At 40.7% G+C, this 22,962-nt stretch overlaps 1 protein-coding gene across 1 annotated transcript in view; it reads right to left on the reverse strand.

The window, feature by feature from the left end:
* Positions 1-4,812: 4,812 nt before the first annotated feature.
* Positions 4,813-22,962, reverse strand: part of fbxo41 (F-box protein 41) — a 74,004-nt gene continuing 55,854 nt past the window's right edge. The window contains exons 6-15 of the mRNA XM_084043625.1: positions 19,205-19,635; positions 15,411-15,649; positions 14,881-14,996; positions 14,073-14,225; positions 13,161-13,256; positions 12,938-13,056; positions 12,260-12,418; positions 11,974-12,089; positions 9,588-10,875; positions 4,813-9,276 (exon numbers count right to left, since the gene is read on the reverse strand). Coding sequence (XP_083899751.1) covers positions 10,813-10,875; positions 11,974-12,089; positions 12,260-12,418; positions 12,938-13,056; positions 13,161-13,256; positions 14,073-14,225; positions 14,881-14,996; positions 15,411-15,649; positions 19,205-19,635 — 1,492 coding nt within the window. The 3' untranslated portion in view covers positions 4,813-9,276; positions 9,588-10,812. The remainder of the gene's footprint in view (positions 9,277-9,587; positions 10,876-11,973; positions 12,090-12,259; positions 12,419-12,937; positions 13,057-13,160; positions 13,257-14,072; positions 14,226-14,880; positions 14,997-15,410; positions 15,650-19,204; positions 19,636-22,962) is intronic.

Genomic DNA, 22,962 nt, shown 5'->3' on the forward strand with positions numbered 1-22,962 from the left:
CAAATCCCATTGATGTCTTTCCTATGATTCTTTCCTTTGCAGACTGGCTTCCAGAAGATCAACTGAAAACTACCAGGAAGGCTGTACTTGTCAGCCATCTGTTAGCTCAATGGGTTGAGACGCAGTATACATGATCCAGAGGCCATGAGTTCAAATCCCACTGGTGTCTTTACTGTGATGCTTTCCTTTGCAGACTAACTTCTAGAAAAACAAGTTAAAACCACCAGGAAACCTGTAACTCTCAGCCAACAGCTTAGCTCAACTGGTAGAGCGTCTGTCCAATGACTTGACTTGACTTGAGTGGGTTCGATTCCCACTCGAGTCAAGTGTCCCCGGTAACTTGAGGCAACGGATAAATTGAGGAAGGAAGGAAGCATCACTAAGGATATCAGTCAATTTATCCGTTGCCCCAAGATACCGGGGACACTTGACTCGAGTGGGAATCGAACCCACTCAAGTCAAGTCATGTTATTGGACAGACGCTCTACCAGTTGAGCTATGCTGTAGGCTGAGAGTTACAGGTTTCCTGGTGGTTTTAACTTGTTTTTCTAGAAGTTAGTCTGCAAAGGGAAGCATCACTAAGGATATCAGTCAATTTATCCGTTGCCCCAAGTTACCGGGGACACTTGACTCGAGTGGGAATCGAACCCACTCAAGTCAAGTCATGTTATTGGACAGACGCTCTACCAGTTGAGCTATGCTGTTGGCTGAGAGTTACAGGTTTCCTGGTGGTTTAAACTTGTTTTTCTAGAAGTTATTCTGCAAAGGGAAGCATCACGAAGGATATCAGTCAATTTATCCGTTGCCCCAAGTTACCGGGGACACTTGACTTTGAGTGGGAATCGAACCCACTCAAGTCAGGTCAAGTCATGTTATTGGACAGACGCTCTACCAGTTGAGCTAAGCTGTTGGCTGAGAGTTACAGGTTTCCTGGTGGTTTTAACTTGTTTTTCTAGAAGTTAGTCTGCAAAGGAAAGCATCACAGTAAAGACACCAGTGGGATTTGAACTCATGGCCTCTGGATCATGTATACTGCGTCTCAACCCATTGAGCTAACAGATGGCTGACAAGTACAGCCTTCCTGGTAGTTTTCAGTTGATCTTCTGGAAGCCAGTCTGCAAAGGAAAGACATCAATGGGATTTGAACTCATGGCCTCTGGATCATGAATACTGCGTCTCAACCCATTGAGCTAACAGATGGCTGACAAGTACAGCCTTCCTGGTAGTTTTCACTTGATCTTCTGGAAGCCAGTCTGCAAAGGAAAGGAAAGACATCAATGGGATTTGAACTCATGGCCTCTGGATCATGAATACTGCGTCTCAACCCATTGAGCTAACAGATGGCTGACAAGTACAGCCTTCCTGGTACTTTTCAGTTGATCTTCTGGAAGCCAGTCTGCAAAGGAAAGAATCATAGGAAAGACATCAATGGGATTTGAACTCATGGCCTCTGGATCATGTATACTGCGTCTCAACCCATTGAGCTAACAGTTGGATGACAAATATAGCCTTCCTGGTAATTTTCAGTTGATCTTCTGGAAGCCAGTCTGCAAAGGAAAGAATCATAGGAAAGACATCAATGGGATTTGAACTCATGGCCTCTGGATCATGAATACTGCGTCTCAACCCATTGAGCTAACAGATGGCTGACAAGTACAGCCTTCCTGGTGCTTTGACTTGAACAACAAACAAGACAAATAACTTTAAAAACATGTGTTACAGCATAAATATAAATCTTTTTCATGGGGGGCCCTGACACTACATCTTTTCACATTGGGGTCCACTGCCCAAATACATGTCAATTTGGGGGGTTGACAACAAAACGTTTCAGAACCACAGATTCCAAGGAAACAGCTGTAGGTGAATGGATATAGTCACTGACTAGTGAGCCGCAGGTAACAGGTTCAAGCCTCAGCTACAGCAGCAAGTCAGGATGTCAAATCAAATAGGTATTATTAGGAGTGAAATGGTTGTGTTTCTTCACCCCAACTGCACATGACATCAGTTTACATGTACGTTATTTTCAGTGATGAAGACAAACCGCACAGACGTTCACTGTACTTTAGTACATTTTGTAAACTTATGACTCTGAGTAGAGTATAGCCTGACTTAAACAAACAAATAACAACTTAGTATAGTCAGATTATTTTTTACACAACTTACATTTTGTAATCAAACTACCGAAACGAAAGTTGGTCACCACCGAAACGAAAGTTAAATCCGAAATAATCACTAAGTGTGGAGGCCAAAATTGTTTGTTAGTTTGCAACAGGTAAGGAGAAAGTCCACATTAACAGACAGTCATAAATGATGAACTGTCTTCACTTTACTGTAGGGCACATAATAACATGTACAAAGGATTTATAGATATTTTAGGAATGTTTTACAAAGCATGTTAAACATGAACAAACACATTAACAGACAGTTGTAAATGATGAACTGTCTTCACTTTATACTATAGGGCACATAATAACATGTACTAAGGATTTATAGATACTTTAGGAATGTTTAACAAAGCATATGTTAAACATGAACAAGCTACCAATAGCTTGTATATATTATGTAACATCAGTTACAAATGATTTAATAATCATTTACAGATGTATTATACATGGCTTATTCATGAATAGTTACTAATACCTTTATAGATGATTTGTAACCGTAGTTATAAAGGTTTTAGTAATCATTTACGAATGTCAATAAGCAGGTTGTTAATGATTTGTTAATAGTTTACAAACTGCTTATAAACGTTTATAAATGCTTTAGAATGGGTCGTTAAAAATGATTTAATAATCTTTTACAGATGTATATAAATGGCTTATTCATGAATAGTTCACTACTTACTAATACTTTACAAATGATTTGTAACTGTAGTTATAAAGGTTTTAGTAATCATTTACGAATGTCAACAAACAGGTTGTTAATGATTTGTTAATAGTCTACAAACTACTTATAAACGTTTATAAATGCTTTATAACGGGTCATTATTGTAAAGTGCTACCAAATATTTTTGTAAAAGTCAATGGGAAAAATGCATTGAGTATTTACTTCCTGCACCAGGAAGTGGGCGGGAACTGCGACGCTCTATAGCGGACAATCTAAGGGCGGAGCTTACTGGTCAAAGCGATAGATGTGTTCCTCATGAGTCAAGGCACAAGTGTAAGCAAGTTTCACGACTTTCGGCCAAACGAGCTATGACTTTTGCCTGTTTAAAGTTTGCATTTTCAAAAAATTGCTATAGCGCCCCCCTTTGGCCAATTGGAGTGAGATTGGTTTCAGTGATATTTGGAATGACTCTCTACATTACTGCAACGTTTCAAAGAAATGTGAGTCTGCATGTATGTGTTAGGGGCAGATGAATAATTGTCATAAAACTGCAATAGTTAAAACCTATGGATACATGGGATTTTTGAGCAATCTGCACGAAACGTTTAACACTTGAACTTTGGACCTCTGCCGACAACTTCTAAGCGGCGGAATTTCCATAAGTGAAAAAATGCAGAAGTTTGGAGCCAATGACTGTTTTTCATATAATTCAAAATGGTGGGAGATCTAAAGGTCAGAGGTCAAAAGACAGAGGGTGAAAGTTGTTCAGCATGAGGAGACGCATATGTGTATCCAAGTTTCATGGCTGTAGGTCAAACAGGGCATGAGTTGTACCTGTTCAAAGTTGACATTTTCAATTGAGTGCTATAGCGCCACCTTTGAACGAAAGATAGTGAGAATTCTTTCTTGATCGTTTTTCATGACCATCTACCATATGGCCGAGTTTCGTAAAAAGCGACAGCACGGTTCAGCCAGAACTGCGAAAAGTGGCAGAATCGGAACAATAAAGGGAATAATAAACCGGGTCCAGAGCTGAGATCTGGCCCCGTAATAAAACAGGTCCAGAGCTGAGCTCTGGCCCCGTAAAAAGCATGTGGCTGGTAGCACAGGAGCAGGATATTAGCATTTCCTTCACCTGTCTATCCACTTTTTAATGACGAGGGCCAGTGAACAGTGAGCAAAGGAAAATGGCACCGTGCCCGTGTTACTTTGCCAAAGTGACAGATGGTGTTAGAACAGACCCCAGTCTCTACTCAATTCTCTTGATTTGTCTAAGGCCAAGTATTAAAATATCCTTAACACTTCTATATCATGAGAGATAGGTCAGTGTTTTATAAACACAATAAAGTCCCTCGTTTGAATCCACTACTTGCTACAAATGTTACAAACATTTTCCAAGACTTTGTGGTGCTGGAGATAAGGCGGTCCTAGAAACACCTGTCCCTGGTTCAAGTCCACCTTTAGGATCATCTTCACTTTGAATCTAAATCCTATTAAGCTTCATAAAACATTCCTTTGATATAACAGTTCAAACTAATGTTTTAATCATTAGATCAGTGTTCAAGTGATAATCAGCGTCACTGGTTTTGAATTGTATTCACACTATGATTAAGCAACATTTAATTAGCCTGGTGTCATTAGCAATAAGCAAATCCAAATATTAGATTATCCTTTCCATGTCTTATACAATTTTGGAACCCATCGATAAAAAGAAAAAACATGTATTTATGTCTTATGTAGCTTGGAAGGACATACAAATTTAAATGTGTGGATGTTTAAGTTAGTTAATGAATAATGACGACTTTAGCTACAGTAACATTATTTCTATTCACAAGCTGTGAGTTTTAAAATAATATAATTGATAATGTATGATAATCTATGATCCTAACAAAGGACACCAGAAACCACTGGACACTGAATGAAAGTAAGCCATTTTATTGATGTAATGAGTGGAAATGGGTAATAAAACGTTTTCATTTTCTATTGCAGTGGTCTGAGCAAAGCATTCTCAACTGGAGGACTACATTTCCAGCATCAAAACTTCCCTTTGTCTGAGTAGCAACACAAATTAAGTTTGGTTAAATAAAAAAAATCTGCATATCTGTCTGTGACAGTCAACAATATATATATAAATTAAATATTTAAAACATAAAATAAAAGAGGGTGGGGTGCACACTTAGTTGCCCAGATAAGTGTTGAGGTAATGTGTATAATACTATTCAGACAAATGGGCAGAGTACAATCATTCAATCAGACAGGGAATATATACATGAGAGGTACGTAATAAATGACCTTAAGACTGATGCACACACTGTATTAACTAAAACCTTGGCATGACGCTGGTCTTAGAAAAAAAGCTTTTTTTTCCTTTTGTTTTCAAAACACACAGTATATGACATAGTGTTACAGTGCCAAAGACAGATCAATAAAATCATCAATAAAACAAAACAATAATAGTAAACTGAAAGTGCTCACAAGGAAGCACCTTAGCTTGACAAGCTATGTTTCTGATGTAAAAAACAACATAATAAATAATTTCACAAAAATGTTGTGTAAAAAAAAGTTGAGATGGTAAGTGAATGCTGAAGTAAGCCACACATTATTTTGGCATAATACTTGGCAACTTTGTCTTCTGTTTTCATAAAGTAAATGGTCTGAATCTTCAGCAGGTCCTGTTTGAGAGTTAAGCATAATACTGTACTATTAGTGAGGAATTTGAAATCAAAGTAGACAAAAGCAAAATAACATAAACAACAACTTGTTCCTACTCAGCGATCATAAGTCAACAAATAAATCCATGTGAAAGCCTATACAGTCATTAGCTCTACTTGTGATAACGCAAAAACATTTGGATGTGGTCAACTCAGGTCCAACCATCAACTTCAACAACGATGACAGATATGAATATGTGTGTTTACCCATTCAATGAACGCATACAGTAGGCCTACTGTGTCATTTTAGATTGTTTTGCTATAACCATTATTTCACACTTTGGGCTATTCAAAAATAGCAGATCTACAAGCTCATAGCGCTACGAGCTTGTATATTTATTTATTTTAATTGGGAAATTTGTGCAAATCTTTGTTGTTTTTTTACTCAAATCTTTGCTTCTGGGGATTCTACAAATGTATACATATATATATTCAAAGATTTGCACACATTTTCATGATTCTTTTTCAAAAATAGTAGATCTACAAGCTCATAGTGCGGCAAATGACACAGATGCGTTCCCGGATTGAATGTGTTAAGAGAGAGAGAGATAGAGAGAGAGAGAGCATAAAGGGTCAAAGAGAACGCAAAGGGACCAATATGCTTGCACTGGAAATAAATGTTGCCAAAGGCCGACTGTACATCAAAGTCTGTTAAGTCCTGGTGCTTCACTGGTGATTGTTCCACATATCCCGTCCACGTCACGATCATAATAAATAAGTAGCCCACAGCCTACAACAACAGAATCTATGGATATGGGTGTGATATTGGCAGAAACCGATGATTGTTTAAGACAAAAACTGATGCCCAATGGGCTGGTAAAAGCGCTCTAGAAAAAAGTGCATTATAGGCTATTATGTCAAATACTGAGAACATTTAAAAACAACACTCTAATAATAAACATCTGTATTTTTTTTCTCTCACTAGTGCAACGACATAATTGATTAAAATAAAGAGAAATAGCATTTACCTGCAAGCAATCAAAGCTCTTAAAACATCTAAATAGATTCCTCGCCACAATAGCAGAACATTTAAGAAGGCAACTTAATGATTGATGCTTAAAACACAAACATGCCAACATCATTAGACATTGCTCTCTTTTTTTTATAGAAATAAATAGTTGAATTAATTAATTCATCTTTATCCTCTTCTTAAATATTTTTTCCAACTCTATATGACTCTGATGCACATTGAATATAAAGTCTCTATAGTACAGAACTGCAATTTTCAAACACTACAGGTACATAATATAATTCTCTATGTTTACTCTTTTGTTCAGCTTTGGAGAGAAGACGTTTACAGAATGATCTGACCTATAATTGTCCACTTCGTCCATCAGAAGATTCCCATTATTCACAACCTTATTATTATAGAACATCAAATGTCATTTTTTTTTGTTTGTTCTTTTTACAAACAACCTATGTACAGTATTTTAAGTCTTAGCGAAGACAGGATTGTCTGAAACTCAAAAATCGCCAAGTGCATTGTGTTTTCTCTACTGTGTCAGCAAAAGTAAAAAAAATAAATTAAAAAAAGCAAAATAATCGAAAAGAAAATAATCTTGAAGCCCGTTTGAAGCATACAATGTTTCAGTAACCCAGTACTAGCTTGTCACAATATACTGAACTGGGAAAAACATGGAGAAAATGGAGACCTGCACAACTACACAATGTGTCACATTATGAATTTGGAAACACACATATCAGCGCAATAAGCAAACTGCACAACTCCTCATAAACATATCGACTGTGGTAGAGACCCAAAGAACAGCATGAAGCATAATTCTTTTACTTTGTCAAACGACCATATCGCTTGCTGAAAATAACCGATTTTCAATTGCACGTCCATGTCCTTCAATGAAAATAATTGACTTTCAAATAAAAACAATTTAGGCCTAAGTATATAAGCGTTTCATCATCTAACTGAGAACATTGAAAGAAGCCCATTCTACAAATAACATTGAAAGAAGCCCATTCTACAAATATCTTGGTCCACTATCTTGGAATCAGTCATCTACTGTATAGGAGACTTTGCTGCCCTTTATGCTTCAAAGGAAGATCAATAATAGCATTGAGTTTTGACCTAATCAAAAAACACATCATATAAATGCCCCTTAATGATACACTATTAACTTTGGTACCAAAAAAAACAAAAACATTTCAGTGGGACACCATAGCAGGGAATTAACTTTGCACTTATTTCTATCTCTCACTGTGCAGTTTCTGCTCTTTGACATTGCAGGGCATTGCTTTAGTCTCCTCATGATCGGGTACGTGTTAAACCTGGAGACGAGGCTAGCTGCATGGCTAAATAATTACACTACAAGTTTAGGAAAATAAGGAATGACTTGTTTTGCAGCTGTGCCATAGCTTGTCAAAACAGATACTTGGGATATTCACCCTGATGAATAGTACTTCAGAAAAGTTCAGGAGCATCTTTCAAATTCAAACATGACAGTTCTGTGGAGATGTTAAGTCTCTCTATCAATAATATCAACTTTGATAACTTGACCACTATTATTGTTGTTGTTGTTGCATTCCCGACCATGTTAATGTTATGAGCTTTGCTGCCCAGAACTCTCTAAAACTTAATACTGTCAGTTAGGGCCATACAAAGATATGCTATAGTAACACTTCAGCTTGAATAGATGTGATGCTATGGTCCTGAACATATGTTGCTGGCACACGCAGTACATACTGCAAAGATAACTCCCAACAGCCCTGCAAAACGTTCAAGTGTGTAGTTGCCTTATTAAATCAGCAGATGGCACCATAGAATGCTGACTGAGTTCAGTGAGAAATGGAGAGGTACTTGACCATGGGAAGCCCTTTAACTGTAACAGTTAGAGATGCTAAAATATATGAAGCTCCCATCACACTGTTAACATAAATGGTTTCACCATGTGAGGCATGAAAATACTGTAAATGGAGCAATATGCACCATGTTCTCAAACTATAGTGAGGACAACCCTGTTCTTTTTCTTTTTTTACTAGCAATGCGCCATTACACGGATGTAGGCTACATCAATTGTGCATTTAACTGGGAGTTAGTTGCCTATTGCAGTGGTTCTTGAACTTTTTCATGTCAAGGACCCCTAAATGTATTTGGCCGCAGACCCACATCGGAAAATAATTTGTGCCAGGCACAAAATGTTTCAAAAATATTCTTAATTTTTCACATTCTTTCAAGATTTTTTTGAAAATAGCTGATCTACAAGCTGTAGACGCGTCGCATTGTGACGTGTCATGAGCTTGTACATCGGCTATTTTCAAATAGCCAATGTATTATAGGGTTATAGTGGTAAAACTGATATTGATGCTATATTAACACATTTTTCTGGGGACCCCCTGGAAACCCCTCAAGGACGCCTGGGGTTCCCCAGACCCCACTTTGAGAAACACTGGCCTGTTGGACAAACAGCCACATTGCACGTATTCTCTGCCCCATTCTGTGGCATGCCAGAGAAAACACTCGACAGCATGAGAGGACACACAAATAACCCAAAGCTCCAGTCTGTACAAATGGTAGAAGAGCTAGGAGAGAAAGGCATTACGAATGAAACTGCAGCCTTGTTTTAACAACAGCAATTCGATACTGCATTCTAGTCTGGCGCTCAAGAACCAACTCTGGAGATATTACACAGTTAAAATCTGGTGTGTCAATTTCTCGACTCGATTGCAGTCGATTTTACTGTATAGCCTACGAGCGCAAAAAGGGGGAAACATCCTCTTAACTCTTTGACTGCCAGAGTTTTTCAGAAAAGTGTGCTCCCATTGCCAGAGATTTTTCATTGAAAAAAAAAAAGTACGCAGGAGCCGAGATACAGAATGTTTAAGTTTTAAGTTAACAAGGAAGTATATGGGAGTCTAGATCTTCGAAAAATCATATCTCCTTGGTCTTTGGGTCAAATGGGCCAAAAAAAAAAAAAAAAATCATTTAAAAAAAAAAAACTTTTTTAATAATTTCGTCATTTCCGTCCATGGCCATGATAGCCATAGTACCATCGGACGGGAATTCCCGTCCGGGGCAATCAAAGAGTTAACCACTTAAACCTCAGCATCCGTATATTGTGGAGAAAGCTTTCGCTGAAAATAGCAGATCGACAAGCTCACAACACGACAGAAATGGTACTGGTATAGAGCCCTGAGGGACTCCGCTTAACCATATGGGGTTTAAGTGGTTAAACATGTCAAGTCCAGAGGTGTGAGACAGGAAGTCGGGGAAATAAGAAAACAAAAAAACATCCAGTTGAGTTGGAAAGCAGAATATGCTGATGCAAAGGTTTTCAAATGCACAGTTGCCATGACAACCACTCAGCCATAGAGCGTCCGTAGAAGAACTCATGGGAGTGAAGTTCTGTGTTATCTTTTACACATTGCTTTTTATTCTTTCTTTCTTTTCAAAATGCAGTAATCTTCTTCTTTTTGACACTGCTGGGAGCTACATGTTGAGTTATGTGTAGAAACAACATGGTCATTCTGTCATTTCTGAGTTGTGGGAGGGGGCTGAGTGAAAAATATGTATCGTGACAGCGGCCATATTTCTTTCCAATGTACACACGCACACACAGAGACATGCATGCATGTAGGTACATACGGACGGACACAGCCTCTAAATATAGGCATCCTAGCTTGAGATTCTTGAAAGTATAACATCCTCTGTGAAAAAAGAAATACAATTATTATTATGTTTTTTTGTTTGTCTTTGTTTTTGTTTTTTGCACTTTCACCAGTTTGTGTTTAAAGGCAGGGGTTTGGCTCCATTATGTCTTCATGGCCCACTTGGCCTAACAGCGTGGTGCTGTAGAACAACCAAAAGAAAACCAAGGATAAAGGGTTCTATTAAGTTACCTTGTTCTGTTGCCTCAGAGCCTCTGTCTGGCATACGTAATACTATTGTTAGTTCTGTTACCAGGGGAGGTGATCTGGATTCCCCCAACTGGAATTGTAATGAGCATGTTTTCCCCAGGTTTGTGTTATAGTCAGAGATTATGTGGCGCTAGCCCGAGCTGGCTGCTGGACAGTCATTTGTTAGCTTCCTGGCGACCTCGCCAGTTAGCTTCTGGTTTAGCTTCTCATTTAGCTCTCTAGTTTGCTTCCAGGTTAGCTTCCCAGTTCATCATAGCGTCTGTGGTCATCTGTTATTTGAACTGTTAGTGCTTCAGATGCAACCGTACAGTACATCCTGTGAAGAGGAGTTACAGTAACAGAGTCAGTTGAGAGTGGCTAAAGCCTAGATGACAGTCACTATCTGAGCTGTTTAGCCGTGCAGAGGATGTTAGCAGAGACTGTCAGCTTTCACATGGAGAATTTTGGAGAAACCGGGTCTCTTCTTCAGAGCCTGAAATAAAAAGTCAGAACATAGGTCTCATTTTAGGTCGAGGTGACTTCATTATAAAACTGATAAGAAGCTTAACATAAAGGAGCTGGGGAGGGGCAGAAGAGAAACAGATATATCGGTTATCGTAATTAAGGGATAGCGCATAGTGGGGGTGCTCCTTCCATTCCGACATCTCGCCACTCCGACTAGTGGCTTCCGCGTGCGGTTAGGGTTAGGGTTAGGGTTAGGTATATGGTTCGTTAACGTCGGAAAGGCGAAATGCACCCCGGTCCTCGCATAGTGCCAAGGGATAGCGTAGGGCACACGATAGGGACCATTGTGTGTACCACATACTTGTCCCCCGTTCTAGTCCAGCTGGATCCTGGGTTGCATACAGTAGTACCCCCTTCACCTGATTTCTGAATCTGATGCTATGAATTAATAACCCACCTTAAGAAAAATATAACAACAAGTCAAAGTGTTACAATTATTACCTCCCTGAGCAGATTCATTGTAAACTGGCCATTAAGTATAAGTCCAGTCAATATATTCAAATCATTTGGCAAATTCTATTCAGTGACAGTTTTGCTAAGCAAGTTTTCAATTTAATTTGGTTTGACACTCAACTTGCCAATGTTTTATCATTAAACAATTAAATAAATTATTCCATTTTCCACTTTCTCTCACTACTGTACCTCCTGTAGTACCTCCGAGTACCCCTAAGAGTACACATACCCCCTTTTGAGAACAATTTAGAATTTAGGCATTTAGCAGACGCTCTTAATCCAGAGTGATTTACAGTAAGCAAGGAAAATACAAGGAAATAGTAATCTAGGATCATAGGTAAACCAAGAACCTATCATAAGGATCATCAGTCCTTCCTCTCTCTCTACACTCTGCTATAAAAAAAAACTCAAGGGGAGCTGACTTACCAGCTACTATGAATCGCAATAGAGGCAGAATAGCCTGCTGTACCTGACTCATAAATAAAAGATCTGGATTGTCCTCCTCTCTACTGATTAGTCAACTGTGTAGTATTGTGGAATGATCTGCCAATGTAAAAACACAATGAGGCAGCCTTCGAGGTCCCAGGTGTAGTGGAACATAGCGAGACACTACCTGTAGCTTGTTCACCATCTCTTCAAATAGTTTCCTGGCCTCGGGACTGTTGGGGTCCTCAAAATAGTCCTCTACACCAATTTGAACCACTATGGATTTCAGATTACGGCACACACCTGCAGGAAAGGAGAAAATATTCATTTGGGTGTGTTTTCCTATGTTAAAGCATATGTACGGTAACTAACATACACTTTGCCTGGTTTATAATTAAAGCTTTCTGTACTTTATCACTGTAGTGTTTCACTAGGTTTACCCATGTTAAAACAGTGTGTGTATTTCTACTCACTGTTGAAGTGGAGCAGAGCCTTGGGGGTGACAGGGGTGGAGGTGAGGACCAGCATTTCCAGACCTTTCAGTCCTTCCCGGCACACCTCTGCTGCTACTTCCTGGTTGATCTCACTCACATGGTCCAGCTCCAACACCTGCAGACGCATACAGTTCCTTGCTGTGTGTGTGTGTGTGTGTGTGTGTGTGTGTGTGTGTGTGTGTGTGTGTGTGTGTGTGTGTGTGTGTGTGTGTGTGTGTGTGTGTGTGTGTGTGGGTGTGCAGGTGTGTGGGTGTGTGGGTGGGCGTGCGTGCGTACGTGCATTTGTGTTGTGGGTTCAAAGATGCAAAGAGAAAGGAGACGAGAAGTAAAAAAGAGAAAGCGGAGTGAAACAGTAGGATAAGAGAGGGACTATCAGAGTCAGCGTAGTACAGTAGCCCCGTCTGTATCCCACAAGCCTAATATCTCCCATGGCTAACTTTACAAATACTATGGGACAGAAGTCCCGAGCTGAGCGTGCTCTACTGTCAGTTAATTAAGAGAAGGACAGACGGATGCAGACTCTCAGTGAACAGTCTATAGAAACAGTCCGCACTCAGAAATTCTTTACATTGTTTTATTTACCGCAGCAGCAGTCATGACAAACGGATGTGTTTCGGCTAACCAGGCCTTCATCTATAACTTTTACATCCTACTTACCCAATGAGGCTAGTCCCTGGATGCCACACCCAGCCCCACCCACACCCAGGGCACGGAGGTGTGGCCAGCATCTTCCAATGGTCTGTAGGCATCTGTTGCTGAAGCGTGCAGGTTGTTGGCTGAAAAGCAACGAGAATATTTGCAGCAACAATGAACACACTGTAAAGAACTACAAACTACACTCCTTTAATACAGAGCAGAACCAAGAGGAGCGGTCCATTACCATGGATGTAGTGGCGCCACCTGCAGGGAGATAATGTCTCTACAGCCGGCTCCGAGGGCCCAGATCACCTCCTGGCCAACTGGGTCTGTGGCACTCCTGCAACAGACATATGTATATTATATGTAATATGAGGAGTGCCATTTTCTACTAGAGAATGAAATACAAAATAATACTTAAACCTCAGAACGTCAATTTATAATCATCCATCTCTCTCTATCTCTCACTCGCTCTCTATCTCTATCTCTCAGACACACACAAACGTGTCACAGACACTTTCACAGGAGAGGGCAATACACACTGCAAGATGTAAACGACAAGTTCTGTGTGGAACTGCTCTGAACAATTTAATAAAAACGAGGTCAAATGAAAGTCTGAGGAAGGGGGAGAGCCCGAAACATTCAGCAGCACTCAGGTACAATAAAAAAAATCCTACAACTGGAGCCCACAGTGTGCGAGCGTTCTCTTTCAGTTTTCATGTTATATCTTTTCGCCCAATTTTGGGTGTGGATGTGCATGTCTCTCCTCCCTTCAAATGAAAGCTGTGCAATGCCAAGTTTCCCTACCACAAACCAACAACAATGCACACGCCACCATTACTAGCGTCACTGCGAGGTCATGCTGCATGCAGGTCAAACCACAACGCCAATCACAGAGATGGATACATGTGTACATGGAATATACCTTAAAACGTTACCGCTTGTATTGAAAAGCTCTATGGAGGAGACTGAACAAGATCTCTGCAAAACGTAATCAATTGTCCCAAAGCTTCCTCTAACCACAGACACACCACTTATAACCACTAAAGCCCCAACATCCTTATTGCGGGGAAGGCTTTCGCAGAAAATAGACAATCGAGAAGCTCGATCTGTGTGTGCGTGTGTGAGACAGCATGTGAAGCAGGTTGCGTTGTACCTATATGTGACAGCCTGCAGGGCACGGCAGTAGCAGCTGGCCAGCCAGAGGGAGCGGTCAGTGAGCAGGTTGGGGCAGTGGGACACCTTTAGGATCAGCAGGTTGCTGCCTGTAGCCTTCAGCAGAGCCTCCAGACCCTCCTCCAAGCACCCACTGAGGACGGAGAGAGAGAGAGAGAGAGAGAGAGAGAGAGAGAGAGAGAGAGAGAGATAAAACCAAAACGATCGATCATCCTCCTCTTTGTCATTTGATGTCCTCTATCAATTGTTTAGTTCATGTTGGGATGTATTGCTGCAATACAATGTGCCCTACTGTAAATGTAGATTTTCAACAATACATTTTCAACAATACATATAATCGGGCCTGGAATTTCGTAATTTTAGGGGTCCATTTTTTGAGGGCACAAAGGCCAGATTTAAGGGTTAAAGATGATTTGAAATGCAATATGTAGACTATGTGCAGTGAAATAAATAGATTATAGTATTTACAATCTGATCCATGCTCAGCCCTGCACCAATCAAAGTCACTGGATTGGTTTAAAGATGGGGACTCAGGGGATTCAGAATCTCAACAAAAGACGCTGGTCTCTACATGAAAAGAAAGAGACACTGGTGTCTACATATTGACAAGAAAGAAACAGGAGAAAGTGGTATGTCATCTGGGGAAATAAGGCCACTGTGGCCTCAGGGCATGCCATTTTTTGAGGGGCACAAGGCCAAACTGAGGTGCAACGACGGCCACGGCCTTCGTGGCCTCTGCACAGTAAAATCCGGAATGCTGATCCTGCTGTGTGTCGAGTGTGTCTCACCGTGTGCTCTTGAGGTATTCCTCCTTAGTTTCCTTCTTCCCTCTCTGTCGTGGTTTGAGGTTCTGCAGAATGAGGGAGTGAGTCTGGGTGCACCACTGGGACATTGTGCTCAGGAACTGACAAAGGAAACATGGGAATTTATCAATACTGTATGAATGAACACTACTGATAAATGTGAATAGAATAGTGAAAAGCCAACATACTGTACAGGCAGTTTACTGATGCAATAGCATTCTAGGTGTACATGCTAGGTTTATGACTACTATATCAACAGTGTACAGTACATTAAGTCTTCACAGATATTGTCGTTTTATAAAATGGGTTATCAATCCGTACACTGACTAAAACGTTAGTTTTTTATGTATTGTATTGATTTAACAATAAGAAAGAGACAGGACTAAAATAACACAGAACCACAGAAATGCTACCTGGTGACCACAGTTTATTTGGGGTAAACCCAGCTAATAAAGCAAGTCTTGTGTATTTAAAGTAACTGAAGTACACATCTCTTCTGCGGCCGTGGTGTTCACCTTGGAAGAGATGCGAGCGTTCTCCAGCAGCACTCTGGTCCACACGGCCGGGTGACGTGCCACAAACTTCCAGTCGCGGCAGACCTCGGCTGCCCGCAGCAGCGTCTTGGTGTCCAAGTATGTGAATATGCAGAAGAGAGCAGCGCGCATCTTCAGGATCTCCGGGCTGATCACCTCATTTGACTTAGATGGGCTCTTCTCATGGCGACAAGGCCTACTATACCCCCCCTCTGAACGACCTGGGAGAAGGGGTCAAAGGATGCACATTGTGTTTGTTTGTACAAAGCTCACTGTACTAGCACATCTCAAAAAGAAAGTATGCAAATATTATTTACAATCACAAAAGAGACCTCAAGAGAAAAAAAAAAAAAATTAAAGGGATATGGTAAAGTGAAACATTTCCTAAGAATGTTTTATGTAATCATATCTTACACATTGACAAGATATTCTCTGTATGTCCATTTGGTGGCGCTAACTGTCAACCTGAATCGCTTTCTGTATGCATAAAAGCAGTTCATCTATTTATACCACTGGCTGATACACAAGACCATTTCTTCCATCCCAGCATGCATCACTTCTCGATGAATCATGTTATCTTTGGCCTTGGACAGCATCCTCAAAGCAACAGAGCTTTTAATGCTTTCTGTCTCTCTCTCTCTCTCTGTATCTATCTCTCTCTCTGTATCTCACTCTCACTCTCACACACACACACACACACACACACACACACACACACACACACACACACACACACACACACACACACACACACACACACACACACACACACACACACACACACACACACACACCACCTACACTCAAGACGTCCAGATGAGCCCAGTGCCAAGCTGTGCCCCATTTACTTGGAAAATGAATGAATCGTGTATTTGTACCATCTGACAAAACCTGGCACAGAATAAGGAAGAACACGGAACACTGCAACAGAACAGGGATCTCATTAACAGGATGATTATGTAGCAAGAATCTACTTGCAGTAATGGGGGAAAAAATCACAGAGAAGAAGACTAATAAAAACATATTTGGTGGCAGCTTTTGACCCAGTTTTGTCTCTTTTAGACCTGCACAGCTAAATGGTACATTTTTACATTCAGATTTAAACGAATACTCTGGATTCTTCTATATGCTGTTAATAATAATGACAGGAGCATAGGGCATGCTGGAGCAGCAGCTTGAATTAAGGATCTTGACAGTCTATGAAGTTAACAACATTTTGGGACCCATGTCGAAGAATGTGTTGTACAAAACTGTCTGTCACCAGACACTGTAAAAATCCTCTGTTACTTTAACTCTGCAAGTGCAAATATTGATCCAAATGGACCCATCAATTTTGGTCCATTAAAGGTTACAAAGAGTTAATTAACACTGTGGCTGTGCAGCTGACAGCTGACATACAGACACACACACACACACACACACACACACACACACACACACACACACACACACACACACACACACACACACACACACACACACACACACACACACACACACACACACACACACACACACACACACACACACACAGAACATAGCACTAACAATGCAATATGTTGTTCACTCATCCCTTCTATAACAGCAACCTTTCAGAAATCAAATATGAGAGCCCTGGCCTCCACTGGGTCCATGTGACCCTATTGGCAGAGGGAGAAGTGTTTAGTCAGTTGCTGGATGAGACAGTCCCTAGTAGTAGCACACAGAGGGGTCTTTAACATTTTTCAGCCAAAGGACCCCCTAGCTGAAACTTGAGAGATTAAGCAGGGACCCCCACTACATACTGTATAAAATTGTATTTTCATAGATTTCATAGATAGACCAACACCAAACCTCTTTGCCGAAAATAGCCGAGCTTGTAGATGTTTTTGGCTTAAGTTATATTCAGAATATGGATAATAGGGTTCAAGTGGTTAAAATATCCAATCACACAAAGCTTTGGCGACCCCCCTGTAGTAACGTGACCTAGGGGCCCCGGACCCCCTGTTGAAGACCCCTGCTGTAGCATCACTACAGTAAATGGTAAATGGACAGCATTTTATACAGTGCCTTTCTAGTCTTTCCGACCCTTCAAATCACTTTACAATGTACTTCACATTCACCCATTCACACACACACATGGCGGAGGAAAACCATGCAAGGCCCCAACATGCTCATTGGGAGCAATTAGGGGTTCAGTGTCTTACTCAAGGACACGTCATCATCGCGTAACCAGGAGGAACCGGGGAACGAACCTGGAACCTTCAGATTCCAAGACGGCCGCTTCACCTCCTGAGCCACTGCCATCCGTACAGTACAGTCACAACTCACTGTGACCTAGATCCTCAGTCATTGTTGTCCTGGGAATCACCTCTAGGGCAAACTATTCTAGTACTGCCTTGTGGATAAGGACAGGACACCTCTAGATTTGTCAGGTATGCTGTTAGGTAGGATGTTAAATAGACAATTTGTGATGTTAACTGTTTACCGATGCAAAAACTGTTTTGATTACGTGCAATACGGGCAGAGAAAATACTATTCTTGAGTCTCATCCACACAGAACTGACAATGAAAGTTTGGTTCTCGAACAGTTCTCGAGGCCATTGCCCTTTTGGCAGAGAATGACACCGCAGGGAAAATCTGGGGTACTATCAGCTGCTTTGATGATACATGCAGGGTTAAAAGTGTTTTAAAAAAATAGCCAATGGTGTGACTTCATTTATATCATTGATAAAGGATTCACATAGTGGAAGAGAAAACTTCTACAGTCTGATGGTAATTATTATCGCTACTTTTATCACTGCTTTTGTATTGGCTGGAGGTAGCTTCTATTTTGGGTATGCAATTCTCAAAGTGCTACTAATTTAGTAGCCTGGGATCAATACCATTTTCAGGTTTATTTCCGGAGCGGAAATAACTTTACGTCATCAGGAGGCCGGAACCAACGACCGGAACCACCGGCGCCGTGCACCTCCAAAATGATTCCCCTAGTTTAAAACTTGTTTAGTTTGGTATAATCGTTTCTTTTGGTATAATAATCGTTTGGTATGTCCATTTTCTATTCTAACGCGTAGCGCGACTAGCGAGACTAAACTAATTAATTCGCATTATGTGGGGAACAAAAACAATGTGACGCCAACCGGAACCCACCAACGGAACCACAATTATTTTTTTTCGAATACCAGGCTTTCTTCCGTGGTGGGAAGTCTGGTGACGCGAGGTTACTAATTTAGTCATTTAGTCGTTGGCCATTAGAAGTGACATACACAAGCCTGCATTCAACTTTGATAATCAGAGATTATTTAAGGAGCTAAGTCTAACACTTACTACAGAGGGGGCTTACTTTGAACCCAAGCTGGACCTGGTTGACACAGTGACACGCTGATAGTTCAGTATCTAATACCATACTGTTTGCTGTGTGTCAATGTTCAAAACATACGATGCAGGCAGTTCTTCAAGCAAAAGAAGTCTATTATTACTCAACAGTGCAAAAATAAGTATTCAAATGATCACCTTTGGGATCCATACATATTGAAGCATGAAACATGCCAAACAAATTCTCGCACCACAGCGACAGCGGTCAAAAACCTGTTGCCCTTCTGGGTCAAACCTCCTGACAATGACAGTGAACTTCACAGTTAAATACCTGCGCACATCAGAGCCACCCCATGTTTACACAAACCCGAAGAACACATTTGACATTTTTACCCATTTGGCTCCTAAAGAGGTAATTATATTTGAATCATACGCTTCTTCCTCGCTGTCTGGTAATAATACATTTCCATAATGGTTGTTACCTGTGGAAGGGCGGTATCCTGACCGGCTGTGGTGAGTATGCGAGTGAGAATGGGGGTGGTTTGAATGGGGAGGAGCGGAAGATTGCTGGACCTCAGCCACAGCCCTCCTGTCCTGCTCCCACACCTCCACCTCGGATTCGGTGGTTCTCGAACCCACGTCCGACACGTCCCCTTCGTCCCCGTCCTCTGTGCTGTTCCGGTATGGCCGCCGCTGCCAGTTCTGTATCGCCTGCTTACGGAGGCCCCAGCTCCGAGAACCACCGACCCCAGTTCCGCCTCCTCCGGGGGAACGCTCATAACCCCCCTCGCCCAGCCGGCAGTGGACATGGTAATACTGGGACTCAGGGCAGTCGTCCATTGGGTGCATTTCCACGCTGTCGCTATCATAGCCTCCTGAGCCCTGGGACACCGACTTCCCCCTCCCTGACGCACTGGGGGAAGAGAAGGAGTAATGGGAGAGAGGTGAGGAACTAGTAAATAATAGCACATTTATAAAACATGTAAAACACAGTTACATTAACAATGAAAATATTACTGTGCAGTTGTCCAACCTACGTGTTTCAAAGTGATCTACACACATTCACACCTAACCCATTGAATTGAGCACCTGTTACTGTAGCTGTTCAATTCAATCTCTAACTCAGTGGTGTGTCCTACCGTGTTATGTTATATACTGTACGTAGTGTGACCTGCAGAAAATGTTCTACGCCAAGCGTAGCCATCCAAAAAACGTCCGAGAAAGCGTATCTGATACGCAGGAGGAGGGGCTGGGGGTAGCAAGAATGTAGACTTCAGTTCAAATAGCCTTTTTCATGAGATAATGTGGCGTCTGAAGTGAAGGCCTATGTGTGACTATTGTCTTGAGGTGATAATGACCGCTGGCCATTGGAGTTTTTAAGTAATTCACACATTAACTACTTAACAATAGAGTGGTTATTTCATTCGGCGACCACGCACGCGTGTACATAATATGCGCGCATGTGTGCGTGCAGGTGCCGTGAGTGTGGGAGGGAATAATTATAGTATGCCCTCCGAAAAAAACGAGAACACACCACTGCTCTATCCTCTGTCCTGTTGGCTTCTGAGCAGCTCCACTATCGGTACTACTGTACTACTATTACTACTATGACTACTGCTAAAAGTAGTGTGCTATAAATAACTACAGCTGATGGAAACAAAACGAGCACTAGCATTATTATTTTGTATTGGATGATTATAATATAGGTGACAGTGTTATTTAAGTCTAGATTGTTTGCACACTTGGGTTAAATGTAAGAAGGCTCTGAGGACAGGACTTCCATTTGAGAAATTCACACGTGCCTACAGCAGGGGAAACTGCTGAAGCACTCAATGAGTCACGGAGCGACAAGTCTGACAGTGGAAGAGAGCTGCATTTCAGAGGAGCTGCAATAGCATGGAGACAGCTTTCATACATACTGCTAACAGCACTTTACAATATAACTTCCCTCAAAACAGAGCAAAAATAATGAGCAGCTAAAAAACATCAGCCTCTGCAAAAAGTAGGACATGTTTCTGTCTTCTGACTTTGTCCCCTGCCTGCTCTGCTCATTTTCACATGAAGCAAGAATCAGTGAGTCTGCAAGCCTCGCTTTGTAGGATGTTACTCGTTATAGAATGACAGCTGATAATGCAGGCTGCCAATTACAGACAGTTACATCAATATAAGTGACATCATGTCAAGTGTCTGCAGCAGTCTGGATTGAATAACACGGTAAGCTACAAATATAAATTAAGTCTACCCTAAGCTTACCCCGCCAAATCGTTTATTATGTCAGCATTCTAATTTAATCTGGGTCAATACAATCATACTGTCTGTTTCAACTACTGTCTAGCAACATCTTGATTAAATGTAGCAGCAAATTGATTAAAAGTAATTCCCCCATACAAGTGATGAAACGAGTGGTAAATGGTAAGGGCTGGTCTCAAACATGAGACGCTCCTGTTGCAGCTAATTAATGATTTAAGCGTACTGTATGTACTGTATCCTCTGATTGTTAGGAGTGTTGCAGAGTAAATGCAAAGCAGCTTTAGTGATTAGCCTTGTAATCTCTGATACTCTGCGTCTAGCTCTCGGTTTATGCATGAAGTAAAAATAGCATCATTTATAATTTATTATGTAGTGAAATAGCTCTGAATAAACATGATTAGATTGAAATACTTACAAACGCTCATACGGTGCATACATACATACAGTACATACAAACAAACATACATACAGTATAATTTACAGTATATTTCAGTATGTGCATCAAATGTTAGAGTTAAAAACAGAGACGTAAAAGAAAAAAAACATAAATACAACTGATTTCTGATGATGTTTTTTCCTAGCTTGACATGTTAGAACCCACCCACTTCCATTATCTCCACATTTCACTTTCAGTGAGCATGTGAGAAACAAATCACACCTGCCCATCACATTAACTATGGAACGGTAACAATCAGCTAAAAGGCTCAGAGTCTACCTTTGATGTGCAGAAATTTGACACATGTCAGCCTGTGGCATGTTCTGGAACTGTAAATAACAGTCTGAACACACAGACTGTGTCCTTGCAGTTTGAGTAGCTGGTACACAACCATCCTTCTACTCCATGGTTTCCCATGGAAACAATGAATTGTGATTACAAACGGGCTGATCCTGAGCTACTGATCAAAGCTGAATCTAAGCAGGTTGATACTGTATGTCCATCAATTCACCTGCCCAACTGTGATTTACTGTAAAACATTCCTCAACTGTTTATTGTACATATTTGTTGTTTGTTTGTTTGTTTTTGTTTTCTAACTGTTTATATGATGTCTTGCATAGTAGTGTACTGTATATGTGTCTGTCATTAAACGATTCGATGAATTGAGTACAAAGGACCCCAAAGGAATCAAGCCACAGGCTTTCTTGGGTTTAAAATCCTCTTAGCAGACCTGTGCTTTTTTTTGCAAACTGCTAATTAAGTATTCAATCAATCAATCAATCAATCAATCAATCAATCAGACAAACACTGTATGGTGAGGTTATAAATAAGATCGAAGAAAAGGTGAATATTTCAATTGTACTAAGATGTGTGTGAATGGGTTGTCTATACTATTACACTAGTAACGTGATGATACTGTAAAGGCACTATGGCAGATGCTCAGTTCAGAATGCTCGGGTCAAAGGTGTATCCCTCAACCACCCGCGTGGGTATTACATTAATAGTGATACCCCGTACCATCAACAGCAGCTCCAGTTGGGGTTGAAATTATAAGGTGTTTGAGACATTTGTAGGCTGCCATTGCAGTGACTCATAAATGTGATAATTCAATAAGTCAGTCTCCTTTACATACATTTAGGACCCTAATTAGGTCAAAGTTATACAGAGCAAAAGCTTAAATCAATGAATCGGAATAATTCGCTAGAGCTACGCAACTACAGTAATTGGGATAACATCATTACCTGACAAATTACAGCATGATGGTACTGTTTATTTCAAAGTAGTGGACAATATTGTATAGCGTGAGCAATAGAGACATTCTTTTACATATACCGTAACTGTACCCCATAAGTATATTTTCTAATAAAATAATCTGTTTCAGCCATGCAATCTAATGGGCTATATATGTCTTCCAACAGTGCTTTTTTAGATTATTTTAAGTTATGTCAGTTTTCTTGGTTAGAATAGTGGAAAGAGATGAGACGCTGTCTAAGCTTGTAGATCAGTTATTTCTGCTACTTTCAGGCGACACCACTGTACAACAAAGTATAAAAT

The sequence above is a fragment of the Gymnoscopelus microlampas genome, assembly GCF_963454915.1.
Source record: "Gymnoscopelus microlampas genome assembly, chromosome: 2".
Taxonomy (NCBI): domain Eukaryota; kingdom Metazoa; phylum Chordata; class Actinopteri; order Myctophiformes; family Myctophidae; genus Gymnoscopelus; species Gymnoscopelus microlampas.